The 20,436-nt window shown below is 36.3% G+C and overlaps 1 protein-coding gene, 1 long non-coding RNA gene and 1 pseudogene across 3 annotated transcripts; 1 reads left to right on the top strand and 2 right to left on the bottom strand.

The window, feature by feature from the left end:
- Positions 1-1,129: 1,129 nt before the first annotated feature.
- On the bottom strand, positions 1,130-5,620 carry LOC126615707 (uncharacterized). The gene is made up of 2 exons (XR_007620881.1): positions 5,252-5,620; positions 1,130-5,102 (listed from the first exon to the last, which is right to left on the bottom strand). It is a non-coding gene; the product is annotated as an uncharacterized LOC126615707 (long non-coding RNA).
- Positions 5,621-14,358: 8,738 nt separating this feature from the next.
- Positions 14,359-17,893, top strand: LOC126615705 (THO complex subunit 3-like; annotated as a pseudogene).
- On the bottom strand, positions 17,498-19,274 carry LOC126615702 (uncharacterized). Of its 2 annotated transcripts, none has more exons than XM_050283580.1 (2): positions 17,921-19,274; positions 17,498-17,830 (listed from the first exon to the last, which is right to left on the bottom strand). In XM_050283580.1, exon 1 carries the CDS (start codon positions 18,966-18,968, stop codon positions 18,297-18,299), a length of 672 nt encoding a protein of 223 aa, XP_050139537.1. In that variant the 5' UTR covers positions 18,969-19,274; the 3' UTR covers positions 17,498-17,830; positions 17,921-18,296. The 2 variants fall into 2 exon arrangements, with proteins under 2 accessions (XP_050139537.1, XP_050139538.1); XM_050283581.1 differs by having other exon boundaries at positions 18,004-19,274.
- Between the last annotated feature and the right edge of the window lie 1,162 nt (positions 19,275-20,436).

Raw genomic sequence — 20,436 nt, 5'->3', positions numbered from 1 at the left:
AATGGTCATATAATCGGACTATCATAATAATTCAGATTTTGAGTTTATAAAATTTAAAAAAACGAAAATGATTGACGTGCCATGTGGCACAAATTGGTCACAAAATTTAAATAATCTAACCAGCAATATAAATTTAGCCAAAAAAATTATTTACAATTAAAAAAAATACATGGCGCGACGGATTTGTTTAAATATCCTATCGGAAATTAATCATAATATTCTTTTATTAATTTTTTTAGGGAAAAAAAAACTAATCTTTGATGCACTTGCTCAGTTGCTTGGGGCATTGATTTCTGAGGTGGAGATGCAGTCATGCGGTTATTGTTCACTAAAGCAGTAATTACCTTAGTGTAGAATTGCTCCAGGGGGTAGGTATCTCATGGCCTTGAAAAATCTGGACAAATCCCACTAAATGTGTTTTCGTTAAGACTAAAATCTAATGAGACCCTTAATTTTCTAAAAAACTTATTAGTTAACATTAAGGCTCCAGCCTCTAGGTGCACCGTTAGATGGAAATGTAGCCCAAAGGATCTGATCGGGGTTTCATCCAACGGCAGTAGGAAGCTCAACAAAGTACAATAAATGCAAAAACAACCGGAAAGATGGAAGATGCGGCAAGCAGTCGACAGCTGAAGGAAAATTCAGAGAGAAAAAATTCACAGCGGGTCTCCGATCTCGTCTTCTCTCTTGGGTGAGTACGCAATTTCAATTCACCGACTCAATCAATGACAATGTAGTTGATTTTTACTAGTTATTTTGTGCGACGTATATGGATCCATGCCTTGTAGTGCCGTTTGGATTTCTTTGAAGAAAAATTGGGCTAGATTTGGGATCTAGGGTTTCTACTTTTAGTTGATTGAATTTTCTTCTCTTTACGTTTTGTTGGATTTCTTTGCAAGTTTGGCCGGTCTGCTACCTATTTATTTAGCTCACTGTTAGAACAAATGGATCACAAAAAGCCCGGCTTGCAAATGCAATCCATGGACGTCAAATCTCTTGGGAATTGGAAGTCCACCGTCCATGCCTTCGTATTTCACCGACTCGATTTCGTTGTTTATTACTTGCTTCTTGTATTGGGATTTAGGGCTTCAACTTCCGCATTATATTATCAACATGACGATGATTGCGATTACCGAAAAATGAGCTGGTTTTTTGATATGATCGTGATGATTGTGATGATGATGACCCAAAATCTAATTTATTTATATACAGAGTTTGGTAAAAATGTGGAGTAAGTCATCCTGTTGTCTTAGCACCCATAGAAAGGCTGTTGCAAACTTGGTCAAGGGTTTTCGATTTGGTACTGCTGCCATCTACCACCACAATGGCTCAACCTCAAGGTCTCTCTGCCACCGCGAAAAAAGTCCTCATTCGACCAAATCTTGGATCATGCAGGTATCACATTTTGAACCCGATGAACATACTACATGTATATTTACATCTGTGTACATACCGTGTTCGTCTATCTGTTTTAACTACTACTAGCTAGATGTCTTAGTGGTTTTAGGTTTTGTGCAAGGATTGTCCTTTTTGTGTGGTTGTAACACTTCTCGTTACAATTTGTATAGGGCCGAAGCTACGGCGTAAGCATCATTGGCCGTCCATCCCCTTATTCTATGAACAGTACTCCTCGGCCGTCCATCTCCTTGTTCTATGGATCATCCCATGGCTCCTGCCCGTTTCTCCGTGGAAGAGTATAACAGGAAAAAGGTTTGAATATTTCGTAACTTTCGCCATTTATTTAGTAGGTTATTTTTGTTATAAAAAAAAAAGAGAGTTTGATGTGTTACTTGCTTTAACATTACCTAATGTTCTTCACTTCCTTTTCTATTCGAATGCCAAACTCCATTTTGTGAGAGTTGTCGAGGCTAGGCAGATGCTCTGTGAGGGTGATTTCAAAATCTTGAAATCCCTTATCTCCCGCTTGACACCATAGAACGCATCGTTCTTAAAATTGGAGGCAGTCGATGACTACTAATTCAGTCAATAATCCTCGTTACTAGGCTCGGGCCCAGAGGATCTTAGGAATACAAGTGGCGCTACTAGGACTCTTATTAGCTTCTTTCTCCCAACGACTGAGTTCGCCTACCTTATCAATGTATTGAATACTAGGTTACACTAGGCCGAAATGTACAAGTGCATTATTTTCTTGTTGCTAATTTCCCCCAATCATTTTACTTATTATGTCTATGTATACATTGTACCCTTTACTAGGTGTTCATGAATTGATCTTCAAACTTGGCATTGAAAGGTCTTCACAAACCCTAAACCTCCTAAAGGAGAGGGAGATTTTCTCTTGCAACCATTTCACACGCGTGGCAACCCCTCATTGGATGGGTAACTCACTTTTTGAGCACGTGGCAAAGCAAGCACTAATTGGCCGAGTGACTCCACTAGGTCGAGTGAAATGATTTCAAGAGGGAATCTCTCTTTCCAAAGGAACACTAATATAGAAATGAATTGAAAATTACAATCACTTAGGTGAAGGTGATGGTCCCAATCAAACTATATTGATTATCGTTAGATGAATTAGATTAATCAAAGAAACAAAGAGCATACATGACCGAAAAGGCACAATCTCAAAGAAACAATGTGCATACATGATAAAAAATAAACAACATGAGATATATTTTTATGTATGTGTGCATAGACTTTTACCAACCAATGTGTACGTATGGAGCTGTATTATTAAGTCTGATTGTGTGGACACCAAAATGGATTTTTGCAGGACAATGATAGAGATTATATTGTGGATTGGAGGCCCATCTTGGGTCCTATCCGCGACCAAGGGGATAGTTCCCATTGTTGGGCAATATCCACATGCGTATGCGCCGAGGCGCTATACGCTTTAGAGACGCGGAGACGAGTTAGGCTCTCTCCGCAGAGTATCGTGCGCCGTTTTAGAGTTTCCAAGGATCGAGGTTATAATCTGATGATGTCTTTTCGCCTGATGAACACTAGTGGTGCTATACTCGAGAAGGATTGGCCGTATATGGGGAAGCGAAAAAAGGTCAGATTTTCATTGGTTAAATTAACTTAAAATATGGCTAACTTGTTTGGGTAAATGAATTGTAATACTTGAATTAGATTAATTTTTCATTAAAACCTAGTGTTCGATAAGATATTTAATCTTAATCCTCCACATCATCATGATTATGATAACTCATATTCCATTGTTTTAAAAAAAAAAAAAATGACTTTTAATTCCCATTGTGCCCCTGTAATTAATTATTCAAACTTTCTTGGTATGTTCCACATTACTAGGAACTAGTTTTGACTTGATTTATGTTTGATTTCTTCCATGATTATTGTACCTAGAAGATTTTTCATATAATCATGCATAAATTACAAGATAAAAAAGGCAAACTATAACACGTATAATACACCAAATTAGTATATGTATCTAAATTACAGTACCTCCTTAAACCTAAATTACAATACCTATTAGAACACACATAAATCATAGTACCCGTTGAACACACCAAATCATATTATCGAATCAAATGTATCTAAATCATAATACCTAATCGAATGTATCCAAGTTATAGTACCTAATCACATACATCTAATACATAAATGAGCAAACCCAACTCCAAACTCAACAATTCATACGCTAACAAAATGATCAAATCCAATAATAAAAGCAACCAAAACAAATTAACCACAAACGCAATAAAATAAGAATAAATACCACAAGCACAATGCACAAATTATTACTAAGGTTGAACACATTCTTCAAAAATCGTTAGAATCACCTAGATACACATGTCATATGTCGTCCAAAACCAATAGAAAGAACATAAAGAGACCTAAAATGCAAATAAAAAACGGACAACCGAAATGTATGTGAAGATATCAACCAACATATAGATGGTTGCCTAATCTCTTTTTCAATTGCAGAAGCCTAATCTCTAAGTCCTTTTGACGTTGCATCTTTAAATGTCGGATGCTGATTTAGAATTTTTTTAAAAATCCGTTTAATTGAGAAACCATTTAATAGCAATATTTTGGTGTAATATAGGAAGACAAAACACAATAAAGTTACATAAAACAACTTAAATATGACATGGAATGTAAATGCTAACTCAAACACGAATCAAAGGACTAAACTAGTTTTTAATCTTAATTAAGGAATTGATCTAAAAGTAATTATTTTTAAGGACTAGAAATCTTGTTTTCTATAGTTTAAACACAAAGATACTCACTGTGTAACTATTTCTCATTTTTAGCATATTAGCCAGTGGATATACTTTGGATTATGTCACCGTATTCAAGGGGAGCGCGAGATGGAGAGGATGCTAGACAAGCATCCGATTGCTGTCACTATAGCATCCCACCCTGTATTTGACTCTGATACAAGAGTGAGTTGGGCAAACCTCTCTTTTTTAAAGGTTTCGAGAAATAAAAATTCTAATCAAAACACCTTTTCTGCATTGTAGGGGATGATTGTAGGACCGCATGAGGTCCCTGAGCACATATGCACCAGTTCCGAGTGTCCCCATTTTAGACAGGTTGTTAGCGTTCAATGCAGTTATTGCGGTGTTGGATGGGGCCTCCATGCCTTAGTTCTCATCGGTCACGGAGTGACCGATGATGGTCAGCGATTCTGGATGCTACGGGATTCATACGGCAAAGAGGCCAGGGAGGATGGCAATATCCTCGTCGAGAAGGGGAAAGACGTGCTAGGGATCGAGAGTTTGGGGGCGTGGGTTCTGCTTCCAAGCGAGTAAGTAGAAAACTCTCCTACATGAATTAAATTATTTTCATACAATGTATGTTTGTGAATCCCACTAACTGGTAAATTTGATCGGAAAAACAGGACTTGGGAGTTTGCGCCTATGAGGCGACTACCGTGGGGATCGAAGTGGTGCGGAAAACTTGTGAAGAGGTCGGAGCACGAAAGAATGATAGAGGAGAGCTGGAAGGAGGCCGAGAGAGAGACAGGAGAGTGATGAATATTGGGATTAGGTTTTTTTGTTTTGTTTTCTATGACTGAGTAATTTGACTTGTAACAGATAGTATAGCTAACAAAGTAGTTTGTGTCAAATTTACCTCTGTTGCTTCTCTGTGTTTCTGATCTGATGTTGGTGCTATGTGCCTGCCTGCAAAACAATAAGAGGAAAATATATAAAAATTAGCATTAAAATTGAAATTCGATTGAGATTCATGGAACTGGGATAACTGAATCGGGATAATAGGGAGGGATTGAAATTGGAATTGGGATTTTGGGTTGAGCCTGAAAAATAAACACCTTCAATTCAATTCCACGATTAGGTTGAGACTGGGATTGGGATTGGGATTGGGATTGGAGTGGGAAGTTGGATTTGGGGATCTTACGGATCCAAGCCGTCATACATAATCTCTCCCTGTGGCTTGCTTCTTCCTCCGATTAGCATGGATCCATAACAACAAAAAATCATTCTTCAGAACTGATGGTGGAAATAAGGGGAGGAGGGGCGAAGGCGGCGGCGGCCAAGGAGAAGGGAGAAGTAAAGTGTTCGAACTGGGATGGGTGAAGAGAGATCGGTGTAGATAGATCGATTTGACTTTGGGGTTTGTGTCGTTTATTACTTTTTTATTTTTTATTATTTATTTATTTTTATGTTTTTTTTGGGAAATCTCTTGTCGTCTTTTTCGTTTCTCTTTTATTACCAAGAGGGTAAGTCTAAATAGTAAAAGTACACCCGAATTATTACTATTTACATTCTTTTGTCATTAGTGGATATTTGACTGCAACTACTGCTCCTGCGACTACTACTCGTAATTTTTTAGATTGACTTTTTTTCTTTTTTTTGCAATATCTTTTTCAATAATCTGAATCACTTAATAGCATTGTTCTAAAAATTCTACACTAGGCTGCTCGTCAGGACTTTGATTACTTCCTAAGCATTATGAAAATTAATAAAGAGCGTCTAGATCTATTTAGGGGTATGCCTAGACGGCCTAAGCACCATTTTAGATCGTAATTTTCACTTAGATTGAAAATTAATAACATTCATTTTGTATTTTATTTTTTCAATAAAATCTAAGAGAATTGTTAAATATTTTGATGAACACTCATTATATGTTTGTTCTTCAGGTTTTCAATATATTCTAATACTTTATAATTCATTTTATTTTACAATTTATGTATCTCAATACAATTATGTATTTTTTAAAATATAATAAGTCACTTATTTATATGATATATAATAAATTTGGGTTAATCTCACTTTATTACCCTCAAGTTTCTTGACTTTCAACATTTGGTACATCAAATTTTTTTCATCCCAGAGTGGTACCTAAAGTCAAACTTCTGTGACAGTTTCATACATCTGTTAATAAAAATTGAAAATTAGGCAATTCAGCCCAAAGTCAATAAAATTTTTACTATTAAGCTATATATCAATGACATATTTTTATTTTGACCTTAATCAATGATATATTTTTATTAATTAAGCATAGGTCAATGATAAATGTCACATATGCTTTAAGTCATTATAAATAGTTAAGATTTGACTCTCCTAGACCAATGGATCTCGTCCATTGATACAAATCCAACGGCCAAATCTCTTCTCCTTTTCTTTTTCCCTCAACTCTTCTCTTTCTCTCTAACTTCAAAGCTCTCAACCTCGAACCACTAGCACCCCAAATTTCAGATCAAATTTAATCCCATCTCAAAATTTGCCCTAACACCGTTACAACCCACCTAACCGACAACCCCAATCGCATGTTCCTCACTTTACCCAAAATTAGCCCAAGCGCCACGTCATCCCTCATTTGCAGGTTACTCGACCTTAAAATCTCAATCAATGTTAATGAAACAACAAAGAGAAGGTCATGCCAACCGGTGTCTTTTGGTTGCAAATCTTTTTCATAACTATAGAAGAATTATATAGAGAAACAAAGTTACAATAGAGAGAGAAGCAATGATGAAGAATAAGAAAGAGATGACAAACAAAAAGCTAAAACAGTAAGAGAGAGCAAAAAATAAATCAAACTTAGAGCACAAATGACTTGCAATTAAATTTTGGGCTTGTTAACATAGGCGAGGTTTGACGGTGCGAGGGAGAAAGAGGAGTTTAGGGGGAAGAGAAAAAGGGGGAGAGGTTTTGGTCATTGGATTTTTATCCCCATGGAACTAATTCAGAAATTATCTAAATCCTATAAATAGTTAGAACATGTATATTCTATCACTTTTTCTCTCGCCCTTCCATGGAGGAGTCTGCTCAATTAAAAAAAAAAACGAAATCATGAAACGGACACTTCATTACAATGTCTAAATCCTAAAAAATAGAGCCAAGAAATAGACAATGCATTACAGTGTCTGAACCTAAATGTAAAAATCAGGAGTCGCGCGAGGTGTGAAGCGTAGGAGATGTGTGAGCGATGGAAAAACAAAACCAAGAAACAAACATTGCAATGCATCGTCTAAATCCAAAAGAAAAAAAAAACGTAATAAGGAAACATACATTGCCATTCATATTGACTTATTCCAAAATATACAAACTATGAGAAATGAAGTGTTAGTTGAAGTAGGTGCCAGTTATAGCGGCATGTTTTGTAATTTTTGTTTATTTTAAATTCATTTAAGTATCACAATACATAACTAATATATTTATAATTAACATAAATATTGTTGACATATTGCAACTTTTTATTGGTTTTACACAAAATCATCCTTGAAAATTTTGGTAATTCTGTAAATGCAAAATACCAATACATTTGTAACTGATGAGGTTACTTTTTTGCTTGTTATCTTTATAAAGCCAACAACCCCTTTTGCGGTCACAAGCTTCACCAAAAAAATTTGGACAAAAATGCCCCCAACACAAAAACGTGACATCCCACATCGTCCAGGGGAGTGATCCTTAAATGTATATTCCCATCCCTACCTAGCACAAGGCCTTTTGGGAGCTCACTAGCTTCGGGTTACATAGGAACTCTGAAGTTAAGCGAGAAGGAGGCCAGAGCACTCCCAGGATGGGTGACCAATTGGGAAGTTGCTCGTGAGTTCCCAAAAACAAAACCGTGAGGGAATGGTAAGCCCAAAGCGGACAATATCGTGCTACGGTGGTGGAGCGGGCTCGGGATGTGGTGGACTCGGGGCGGATGTGACAATTGGGTATCAGAGCCAATTCCTGGCCGGATGTGTGCTGAGGATGACGTCAGGCCCTTAAGGGGGATGGATTGTGACATCCCACATCGCCCATGGGAGTGATCCTTAAATGTATATTCCTATGTCTACCTAGCACGAAGCATTTTGGGAGCTCACTGGTTTCGGGTTCCGTAGGAACTCCGAAGTTAAGCTAGAATGAGGCTAGAGCACTCCCAGGATGGGTGACCTACTGGGAAGTTGCTAGTGAGTTCCCTAAAACAAAACCGTGAGGGAATGGTAAACCCAAAGCGGACAATATCGTGTTACGGTGGTGGAGCGGGCCCGGAATGTGGTGGACCCGACCTTTTGGGAGCTCATTGGCTTCGAGTTCCGTAGGAACTCCGAAGTTAAGCGAGAAGGAGGCCAGAACACTCCCAAGATGGGTAACCCACTGGGAAGTTGCTCGTAAGTTCCCAAAAACAAAATCGTGAGGGAATGGTAAGCCCAAAGCGGACAATATTGTGCTAGGTAGTTATAAGAATATACATTTAAAGATCACTCCCCTAGGAGATGTGGGATGTCACAATCCACCCCCCTTAGGGGCCCGACGTCCTCGTCGGCACACATCCGGCCAAAGATTGGCTCTGATACCAAATTGTCACATCCCGGCCCGGGTCCACCACATCCCGGGCCCGCTCCACCACCGTAGCACGATATTGTCCGCTTTGGGCTTACCATTCCCTCACGGTTTTGTTTTTGGGAACTCACGAGCAACTTCCCAATTGGTCACCCATCCTGGGAGTGCTCTAGCCTCCTTCTCGCTTGACTTCGGAGTTCCTACGGAACCCGAAGCCAGTGAGCTCCCAAAAAGCCTCGTGCTAGGTAGGGATAGGAATATACATTTAAGGATCACTTCCATGGGCGATGTGGGATGTCACAAAAAAATTCAAAAGCAACCCATAATAATGCACCAAATAATGCAAGGTTATTTTCGTCATTTTAATGGTGTTTTTTAATAATTAATTCTTTTTGTACAGTTTTTTTATATATAATTAATACCTCACAATAGGCTAGCAATAATTTGATTCAATCAGTTGTTCATTAAATATTATTTTCTCTATTTTTAAACATGTTCAAAACATCTTAAGAGACGTATAATGCCGGTTAGGAAAAAAATTTGCACGTGCATAATAATGTGATTAAATTAGTTGTCAAATGATTGTTTTTTTTTCTTTTTTTTTTAACAAACTATATTATCTACACTAAAAGGAAGAGGATGTGCTTAGCCTCACAATAAGCTAATAATAATGTGATTCAATCAATTGTTTATTAAATATTATTTTCTCAATTCTTAATGTAAATTCAATAAAATGGAGATGGAAATTGAAATACCAATTTTATTATGTGAATTTAGTTACTTTGATTAGTTTGTGAGCTGTTTTTTCTAGCATGATCTAAAATTATTCATTTATTTCAAATATTTGACTTTTCTTTTGTCAATTCACGCATATAAATACATTTAAAACATGTAAGTCGCATGTAGCATGCCGTGATTTAAAAAATGACGCGAGTGCATGAAGGCTAGTACATCCAAAGAGAGAAGGTTTGGCAAGGTGAAAATATTCTACTTATTTTCATCAAATAATAATGGCTTGAAACAAATTCAGTATGATTAGAACTTTTTTACCACAATGATTTATCGACAATAAACGTGTTTGTCAGGAGTTAACATGAATGCTAAAACTTTATATATATACTAGCCTCTTGCCACACGCATACACGTGTGGCAATTGACATTTTTATATATCTTTTATTTAAATAATTAATTTACATATTCTTTTAAAAATATTAAAAAAAAAGAATTAAAAACGTTAAACCACCCACTAATGTGGGAGGTTTTGTTTTTTTGTTTTTTGTTTTTCTATAATTTTAAATATTAAATTCATTCAAAATAAAAATATGGTTAAATACTTTAGCTTCTTTTGGTTCAATTGTAATTTGTGAAATTCTCAAAGAACAATTTATGGTATTTTGAATGTTTCACCATTTTAGGGTGCTCACTTTATATATATAGATAGATAATTCATTAAAATTCAAGATCTAATAAATCAAATAATTCAAAATGCCTTTATAAAATTAACGAGTTTTTGACTCCCGAATATCCAACCGATTAATTAATTCTTTACTAGCCTCTTGCCACACATACACGTGTGGCAATTGACATTTTTATATATATCTTTTATTTAAATAATTAATTTACATATTCTTTTAAAAAATATTAAAAAAAAAGAAATGAATTAAAAACGTTAAACCACCCACTAATGTGGGAGGTTTTTTTTTTCTATAATTTTAAATATTAAATTCATTCAAAATAAAAATATGGTTAAATACTTTAGCTTCTTTTGGTTCAATTGTAATTTATGAAATTCTTAAAGGACAATTTATGGTATTTTGAATGTTTCACCATTTTAGGGTGCTCACTTTATATATATAGACTAATGTGGGAGGTTTTTTTTTTTCTATAATTTTAAATATTAAATTCATTCAAAATAAAAATATGGTTAAATACTTTAGCTTCTTTTGGTTCAATTGTAATTTATGAAATTCTTAAAGGACAATTTATGGTATTTTGAATGTTTCACCATTTTAGGGTGCTCACTTTATATATATAGATATATATATATATATACACATATTGTCAAATCATAGATTTTGTTAGATTAGATGTTAGATTAGCCACCGACGAAATTCGAATCCATAGCGTCATGCAAAGACTCAACACTTTTTCACCACTTGGTAAAATGCCACTTGCGAATGCTAAAACTAGTTTGTTGAAAAAATTATAAGAAAATTATGATAAAAATTATAATAAAATAATGGAGAAATTAGGTTCACATCCTTCTTTTTGCTACTCTATTGATTAAAATCCTATCCATTTTCAATTTTTGATCAAGGTCCTTGGGTATTAATAACATCATTAATTATTTGAATAATAAAATATTTTTATTTTTAAATATATTCCTTTAGTGTTAAAAATGTTACAATTAGTATATTTATATTTATGGCTAAATTCTTTATCATATATTTTTATTTTTAGTTTGTACCTATTTTTTGTCACAGCCCGTTTCGGAAATAATTTTGGGCGATGTGAAAAGATGGAACTGCTCTTGAGCGTTGGTGGCGTTGTGTGACTAAGTTTTGGTTTAAAGACCAATTTGATGAGTCCCTAGTATGTTGGACCCAATTGCAAGTAAGGAAAATAATTGGTTTGATTGGTGGGTGGACAGATGAGACCACACACACATCCGCATCACATTCTATCTCACTCCCATACTCTCTATCGGTTTCACTCTCTCTCTCTCTCCTTGCTATACGTACGGATAAGAGCAAGAACGCCTTAAGCTTCACATATCGAAGGTTTTGAGCACACCATTGTGTTCCTTATTCCATTACAAGTTTAAAGGTACCAATTTCAGGTAAGAACTCGTCCGATATCACGTTAAAAACTCAAGCTTCGAGTTGAGCACTATTCATGAACTTTTGAATGGCTATGTTTTAGGACAATCCAAGCTCACATCGAGCTCTAAGAGGCTCTCACAAAGCTCGGAGTGCTTCGTTGGCTCGGTTTTGACGTCATGGTCACGAGGTTCGAAAGTGGCCGATTTTGGTAGGATTTTCCTGATGAGTTTTCGAGGGATTTGAAGCTCCTAAGAGGTATAACCTTCTTCCTCTCGTGATTTATGACATTTTGGTGAAAATTTTGTGGAAAATGATGAAAAACGAGTGAAAGAATGCAGTTGCAGGTCTGCCCAGAATCCGGTGCCTGCGACACTGTTCCAACATTTGGAGGTTAAAGATGATGCGAGTGAGGCCGTGCCCTCCCAGGCGCGTGAGCCACAGAAAAATTATTTTAAAAATATCACAATGTTCGTGAGGTTGTGTAGGTCACATTGGTATATTCAAATACCAAAATTGAGCTTTGTATGAGAAGTTATTAGTTAGCTTTACCTAAGTGCTTTAAAATAACGTTTTTATAGTTAATTCGTATATAGGTGAGACTTATCCCGATGACGAGCGTATCCAAGGGCGACTCGGGAGCTACAACCCTTCGACATACTAATGAGTGGGCTTTTGGTTTTTAGTATATATTATATACTTGATATTTTCCCAGAAATATGTGTTTAAATGATAGTATGCCATAAATGCCATGCATATAAGTTTATAATTCATTCATGATTTGGTGTGTGATGCTTTATATATGTAAATGTGGTGTTGTGGATGCTTAGGTAAGTTGTGTTTGGTTATGTGAATCATCGATGATGTGATATGTGATTGAATGATGTTGAGCTCATAAAACTACACTTAGGGTGATTGTGATTTAGCCATAGATATGACACATGTCTGTTTATTATGTCACCTCCCGCACCATATGCTCATATTGGATCCAATTTAGGTGCACAGTCTTGTCGTACAGACCTTTATTATGGTTCCAACTCGTAGGTGACTAGGGATTTATCGCCCAGCTATTATGTGAGAGTAGTATTGAGCATGATTATATTACAACCGTTATTGTCGTATAGACCTTTTTGTTTGGTTTCAACTCTTGTACAATATGTTGCCGTATAGGTCATTGTAGTGACTCCGGCTAGAGTGACTTTTGAGCTATGAATTCAGCCTTACAGACTACTACAGAGGTTCCGGCTAACATGTTATATTTCTATGAAATTATTCTTACATGAATTGCTTACTCTGTTATATCTTGGTATGACATACATATGAATATGATTATGTGAAGCATGAATTGACTTGATATGATTATACATATATATATATATATATATATATATGCCTATATCTTGATTATGGGAAAGATTATACATGTTTTACAACGAGGGGTTAGTTATGTTGATAAATGAAATGATTTTGTAAAACATTTGTTTTTGCCCACTCACGTTTTATATTTTGCGCCCCTCCAGGTTTTAAGTAAGCTTGTTGTTGGTGGCTTGAGGACGTCGGCAATTCTGACCCATCTAAATAATAGTAGGACATTCCTGGTACTATACAACTAGTACTTGTCCTACTGGACTGCACATAGACTTATTATGCTCTGATTATGACTGTTTACTTTTGTAACTAACTCATATCACTTCCTGTTTAGTAGTGCACTCTAGTAATTCGGTTTTTAATTATTTGTATATTTCCTTTCTTTATTACTTCCGCACTGTGCACATGACTACGTCACTCTCACGTGACGGTCATCATGCCTTGATCTCGGTCGAGGTGTGTCATTTTTAATTTGTACCATTTTTTTTTTCATTTTTAATTTGTACCCATATATTAGTTTCTTTTTGTGACCATATTTTTTAAAGTTTTATTTGTGTTAGTACCCATGTGTATATCATCACGTGACATTGTATATTTAATCAATAATAGAGAAATTACATATGGAATATTTATGTTTTATGCCTAAACTTATATTTATATTTTTAGTTTGTACCCACTTTTAATTTGCAACATTTTTTTTTAATTTGTAGTATTTTATTTTTAGTTTTATTTTGTACCATGTATTAATTTTTTTAGCGCCTATATTTTTTTAAATTCATTTGTACTCATAATTTTTTAATCTTTTATCTGTACACTAATTTATTTATAATGTACTCATTATTCTTTATTAATGTATCACTTTGTTATATGTGAAATGTACCAATTTTTTTAACACTACGGATAGATTCTTTTGCCATTTATTATTTCTTATTTTTACATAGTTTTTATCCATTTATTCAATCAAAATGTTTGAATTTTTTTATTGTAACCATTTCTAATAGTATTATAATGAGGGATTTTAAATTTATAGAATTATAAATCTCATAAAATATCAAACAATTAATGTCAAAACTATAAAAATATAAATATTAACTGTAATATGATGAGATGTACAGAGTCAAGGACTTTGATCAAACTTTGAATACCATTAAGATTTTAGTCAAAGAATAATAAGAATTAAGAACCGCATCCAAAACATCTTTTAAATAATATACTTCTAAGAAGTACATTGATACTTATAGGCTGAGGGGCGAGTTAAGTTGTTTTTAAAGAGATTCAAGCCTTACAGTTGTTTGACAAATCAACGATACACCGGTATAATTATGAAAAATATGACCGAGACGTAAGATGTTACATTAAATGTTATTATATAAATGTAAAAACATTTGAAAATAAAATTTTATACTATTTATAAAATAAAATATGATGTATCATTTTGTGTTCCAAACACACAGCACCCTTCGGTTATGGAGGGACTGATTTCTCTTCCCGCTACTAAGTAAGCATTTTGACCTTGAAGCTCGCCAACGATGACAGAAACGGAGGAACCCACTATACACTTTAAGAATCTCAGTAGCAGAGAGTACCAGGGCCACAAGAAGAAGGTCCTCTCTCTCTCTAAATAATCCAATCGCAATCTACACAAAACCCTATAATCTATTGCTCCCCGTCTTCAATATGCTAAATTTGTTCGTTTCGTTGTGGAAAAGGTGCATTCTGTGGCTTGGAACTGCACGGGGACGAAGCTTGCGTCGGGTTCTGTTGATCAAACTGCTAGGGTTTTGCACATTGAGCCCCATGGACATGTAAAGCTAGCTCTTTCCAGTTAATTTATTCATATTTCCAATAAATTCACTGTTTTTTCTAAGTTGTATATATGTTAATATATGTTTATATATCTGTTTATATATGTTGCAGGGTGAGGCTAAAGATATTGAATTGAAGGGGCACACAGATAGTGTGGATCAGCTGTGTTGGGACCCCAAGCATGCTGATTTGATTGCCACTGCCTCTGGGGACAAGACGGTTCGTCTTTGGGAATTTGATTGCCACTGCTCGAAGTAAGCCATTGCTATTTCAAGTTTCGATTTTTTTTTTTTTTTTTTTAGGTCCAAAGATGGGAATTTGATGTTATCCCTATGTGGGTGCTTCAGGTGGAAAATGTGCACAGCTAGCAGAACTTAGTGGGGAGAACACTAATATCACCTATAAACCTGATGGGACGCACATCGCCGTTGGTAATGATAGGGTAATGTTTACTTGTCCCGAACCTCTATTCCACGAGTTTGTGCAGTTTCTGGTTTAGTAACTTCATTTTGTGGAATTCTGAGTGGTGGTATCAGTAGCTAATACCTATGTTTTGCTGTTCTTATGCTGTTTTTTTCGCCCCTCATTCAAATGTAGGATGATGAACTCACAATTTTGGATGTTCGGAAGTTTAAGCCAATTCACAAACGAAAGTTCAGTTATGAGGTAATTATCAAAAGGGACACGTTTTTTTTATTCCTTCTTGTATTAATATCTCATCAGCATGAGGCTTTTTGAAAAAACTTTGATGCCTAACCTTGAGAAGTCATTCAATTTTATTATGATCTTCATGCTGGTGTTGGAGTTGAAGGCGTAAAATTTATGAAATAATCAACACTAATTCGTCCTTTTTCATTAAACATCAGTGCTTTGAATCGACTATTCTGTATCCACTTGATTATGTTTTCAATGATTTTTGTGAGTCGAGCCACTAACGTAAGTAGTATGACTGCTTCATAGTTGTGGAAACATGTGTAACTTATCTGTAGATCATTTGTGCGATCCTTCCGCTTGTTGCTTCATCTTAGTACAAGGGATACCCTCAAATCCTGTTTATAGCATCTGACTCTGCACCTCAAATACTTATTGGGCAGTCTTCTGCTTTTCCAGGTTAATGAAATTGCTTGGAGCACAACAAGTGAAATTTTCTTCTTGACGATTGGAAACGGTGAGAATAACTTTCTGCTAGTAATCTCTTTTCTTTCTATATGTTGAAATTCGGATTGGATATTTAAATATATATTCTTTTGTTCGGGTAAGGTTGAAGTACTAGCATACCCATCTCTTAAACCAGTCGACACTCTCATGGCTCATACAGCTGCCTGTTATTGCATTGCTATTGACCTAATTGGAAGGTTTGCTACAAAGATCTATTATTTTTTATTTTGTTCAAGCAAGAAAAAAAATGTTTTTTGATGTCATCTGGCCTGTTAATTTGCTACATTAGTTTGTACTGCCTATCAAACTCCACCATCATCGATCCAAAATATGCTCTTGGCGATATCACATGAAGACCTGCTTGTACTGCTGCCTTGTACTCTTTTTAATGCTCTTGTACCATGACAGATATTTTGCTGTTGGGAGTGTTGATTCCGTGGTCAGCCTGTGGGATATCTCAGAGATGCTCTGTGTGAAAACATTTCCAAAACTTGAGTAAGTTCTACCCTGTATTGCCTCTAAATTAATTATTCCTTTTATTACTTTAAATTCTGCAGTTATTGAATAACTAGTTTGTTGGGTAGACTTTTATCATCAGCATCCTGAAACCGTAAAACTTGAATGACCTCTTTTTGTACCTTTTCAGATCACCTGTGAGGGACAATAAGCTTCAACCACACTGGAGAGTATCTTACGTCTGCCAGTGAAGACTTATTCATTGACATAGTAAGTGCTTCATGTGGCTTACCACTCCTAGCTTTTATCTTTTCAAGTATATTCTCCCTATGGGAGGATGTCTGGTTACAAGGGCTCCCGCCTGTTCATCACCTGTACGGTGACTTTGTTAAAAAATAGTAATAATGATGATATTGCTGCTGTCTAAAACAGTCAAATGTTCAAACCGGGAGGACAGTACATCAGATTCCATGTAGGGCAGCCATGAACAACGTTGAGTGGAATCCCAAATCCAATCTACTTGCATATGCCGGAGATGACAAGAACAAATATCAAACTGATGAAGGTATTGCCGTTTCTTCTTCCACTAAGCTCATTCATATGCACAAGACAAATTTAACTGATGTGTGTTTGGTTACCTTAATTTGTTGCAGGTGTTTTTAGGATATTTGGCTTCAAAAGTGCAACCTAAGTTATGCGCTTCTCCTTTGGCTTGTAATTGGAGCGGTTGTGCATGTGACGCGACTGTTGTGGTTCTAAACTTGCATTTGACGAGAATCGAATATAAAACATCTCACTCACACATCACATTTTAAATGGACAGAAAATTAATAAACGAACAAAAGAAGAAAATACTTTTATTTTTGTATTGTTAAGCAGTAATCATTTATTATTGTTAATTTTTGTCCTTTTGATATTTTTCAATTCATCCGAACCGACGGCCGAAAATTAAAAGGGTGTGAGAGAAGTAAAAAGGGTGTGTGGATATCACATCCCCTATTTATTCTCAACACGAGGCTGAGCAAGTTTTTGCCCCATTTTTCTGTTTGGCTTGTACTATTTATTTGAAACCTTCATATTGTTGAAAACAAGTATTGCTTGATATTGATTTCTATTGAGAATATTGATAATTTTATTTTCGATAAAAGGTGTTTGTAGTATGACTGTATGACACAATTGTATTTCTGTATATAAACAAGAACAATTTCATTGGATGAATTATGATATATAATCACATGTACAAAGAGAGGAGAGCTTTAGCAGTGTGCCCTTGATCTGGCTGGAAGTATTAGATTTTGCAAAACCTACTGATGTAATTTCGTTGTTTGAGTGAATGCAGGCTTCAAAGGTAGTGTGCCCAGATAAAATGTCTGTTTCCGCTCTTCATCTTGAATGATCAGAACCTGAAAAGAGAGTATAATTTGGTTGTTCGAATGTGTCTGGCTAGTAAGCGGACCAAAGAGGCTTCATCCCCCCTTCACCTTTTGGACATCGAAGAAAAGGATGATTCTGCAGCAGCAAAACATTTGGATTACCATGATAGATTATCTGATACTAGCAAGCTTCTTAAAAGTTGAATGAAGACTTCAATCAGATCACCGTTGAATGAAGACTCCGATCAGATCACCGGTGACTGGTTGACGGAAATAGTTGAGCAATGGCCAGGAGATTGATGGAAGAACCTGGCTGAAGTCAATTGTGTTCGGCTCCGCTGGTGGGCTGGTTTGAAGGATCGTTTTCTGCAGGCTTCCCAAGCATTGGATGTAGACTTCGATCAGATCACCGTGACTGGCATTGAATGAAGACTCTGATCAGATCACCGGTGACTGCTTGACGGAAAGAGTTGAGCAATCTTTGGCCCGGAGATTGATGGAGAACCCGGCTGAAGTCAGCTGTGTTCAGCTCTGCTGGTTGGCTGGTTTGAGCAATCTTGAATGCTACCATTCACAGCTTCAGCTTACTTTTCCAAGCATCTTCATAATCCGCAGAGCATGAATTTCGAAACCGGAAACACCAAACCTGCAAAGCAAACAAGGCAGATGGTAATCAGATACTGAGAGCACCAAGTCAATGGGTTCCATTTGTTCTCAACGCTCGAGCTCTTCATCCTCTTCCGGCTTTGCGGCTCCTTCGACAAATCGAAGCTCGCCCCCTTCATCCTCAGCTCTTGAATACACCTAGTGAGTTCTCGGTTCACGCTCTTGTCCCTCAGCAACTGGTTCCACACCTTCCAGTACCTCCAAAGATTCACCTGCACCAAAAACACAAACACAAAAGAGGTCGAGAGGGACAAAACGCTCGGTATCCACCATTTTTTACAGACATGGTGGTCTTCCGATTTGTAAAACGAAGACGTGAACAGGATGGTGGTGAAGAACCCATGAAAGATCAATAAAAAGCAGCAGAGCTGAAAGATTTCTCGGCGGATGGAGTCCATTCTGGACTCCTTTCGCGCAATGCGCCTGGCGAAAATGTCTTCTTCCCTTCGCCAGAGCTTGAGAAGCAAGAGATGGCCGGGGGATTCGGAGATTTCCATCAGTGGGTGGTGTTGGATTGCGGAAATGATGGTCATGGCGGACGAGAGCTTCTGCTGGTGCTCTTCGTCTACAGGGATTTCAACAATGTGGGCATCTTTCATTTCGGCCATTGGCAAAGAAATGCTTGAATAAATCAAAGCTTGAAAGATAAAAAAATGGAATTGTAGATGAACAAAATGTGCAGAAAGTGGGAGTTCAACAAAGTAATTGAAATTTAGAGAGAGAAAGCTTGAGAATTTGCAGTGAGAGAGAGAGCAAGCGAGAGATATGATTAGTATCGATTGCTTTTGGGTGGAGGAAGATGAAGGATTCCGAGGTATTTAAATTTGTTGGGAAGAGCCTGAGAGTGATGAGGGTTCGCCGGCAACGGTTACTTTTTCTCCAAACGGTCCGATTTTCCGGCCGTTTATTTTATTCTCTCCAAAAGTCGCATTTTCTCAGTCTCCGATGGGCTTAGATAGTAGTTTGGGTCAATATTTGAAGCCCATATGATCGGTACGAATTTATGTGCACACCCAAACTGGATTTTTGGACTCATAAAACTTGATCTAACGACTCTTATTCAAATGTATAACTTAAATTTGCACTAGAAAAAGCCTCGCATTTATGTACCAATATTTAGTGACTTTATAATATGACTACACCAATTATCGATCATCTTAATCGAGCCCATGGTCGGAACTTGCCCCTAAAAACCGACTCGTAACATAATGAAGCTCAATAGCTCGAATGTCATACAACCTTAGACTAATTCTCTATAGCGAAACATTGGTTCCTACTATGTCGCTTGTCTGTTTTCGTGGCCAACAAACGACACGAGATTAGGGTGGAGTAAAATTTGTTATTAATTGTGTTAAGTTAATTGCCTAAAACAAGTGAAGTGATTGTGTCTCAATTGGTTAAGAGTGATCGCCTTTTGTTTCCGAAATTTCTCGTTTGAATCCGCCCTTCTTCAATATCGCTTGTAATAACAATTGCATAAACAAAATTGCAAGTTTTCAACAACACAAATTGTGATTGGTGTGACCAAAACATCAAGCTAGGATGTCCATTGAATCTCCCTATGATAAATCCAATTGGCTCCATTGGATCAAAATCCCATTTATCAAGTCACTTTTCCATACTCCAACAACAACAAAAAAAAGTCTTATCCTATTAAATGAAGTCAGCTATATAAATTCTAGAACGCCACTGCAATCAGTTTTGGGTCTAATCTTAAGATTTGTGCCAAGTTGCTTTTCCGTACTCCAATGTTAGCAAATATGCCCCCTAAGTTATATGGAAAAGGATCCTCGTTGGATCCTTTTTATAGGGATCTCTTGATCGTGATTTTTCATCGTACATTGTGCGGTCAGAAATCATTTCAAAATTTAAAATTTAAAATAAATATAAATAGTACCTAATGAAAACTGACCGAACGATGTACGATGAACGGTCATGATCACAAAATTCCTAGGATCCCCAAGAAAAAGATCCGGCGAGGATTCTTTTCCAAGTTATACGAATGAACCATTTTGAGAAATTAATATCTAAAAAAACTGTACATATTTAACTTTTAAATAAGTGGAGGGAGGGTAC

Source organism: Malus sylvestris, chromosome 3, assembly GCF_916048215.2.
Source record: "Malus sylvestris chromosome 3, drMalSylv7.2, whole genome shotgun sequence".
In the NCBI taxonomy this organism is placed as follows: Eukaryota; Viridiplantae; Streptophyta; class Magnoliopsida; order Rosales; family Rosaceae; genus Malus; species Malus sylvestris.
This window is presented reverse-complemented; position numbering and strand designations above follow the sequence as displayed.

Bases quoted from the DNA above. Each gene is read 5' to 3' on its own strand.
- LOC126615702 (XM_050283580.1), bottom strand. From the start codon at position 18,968: ATGGCCGAAATGAAAGATGCCCACATTGTTGAAATCCCTGTAGACGAA.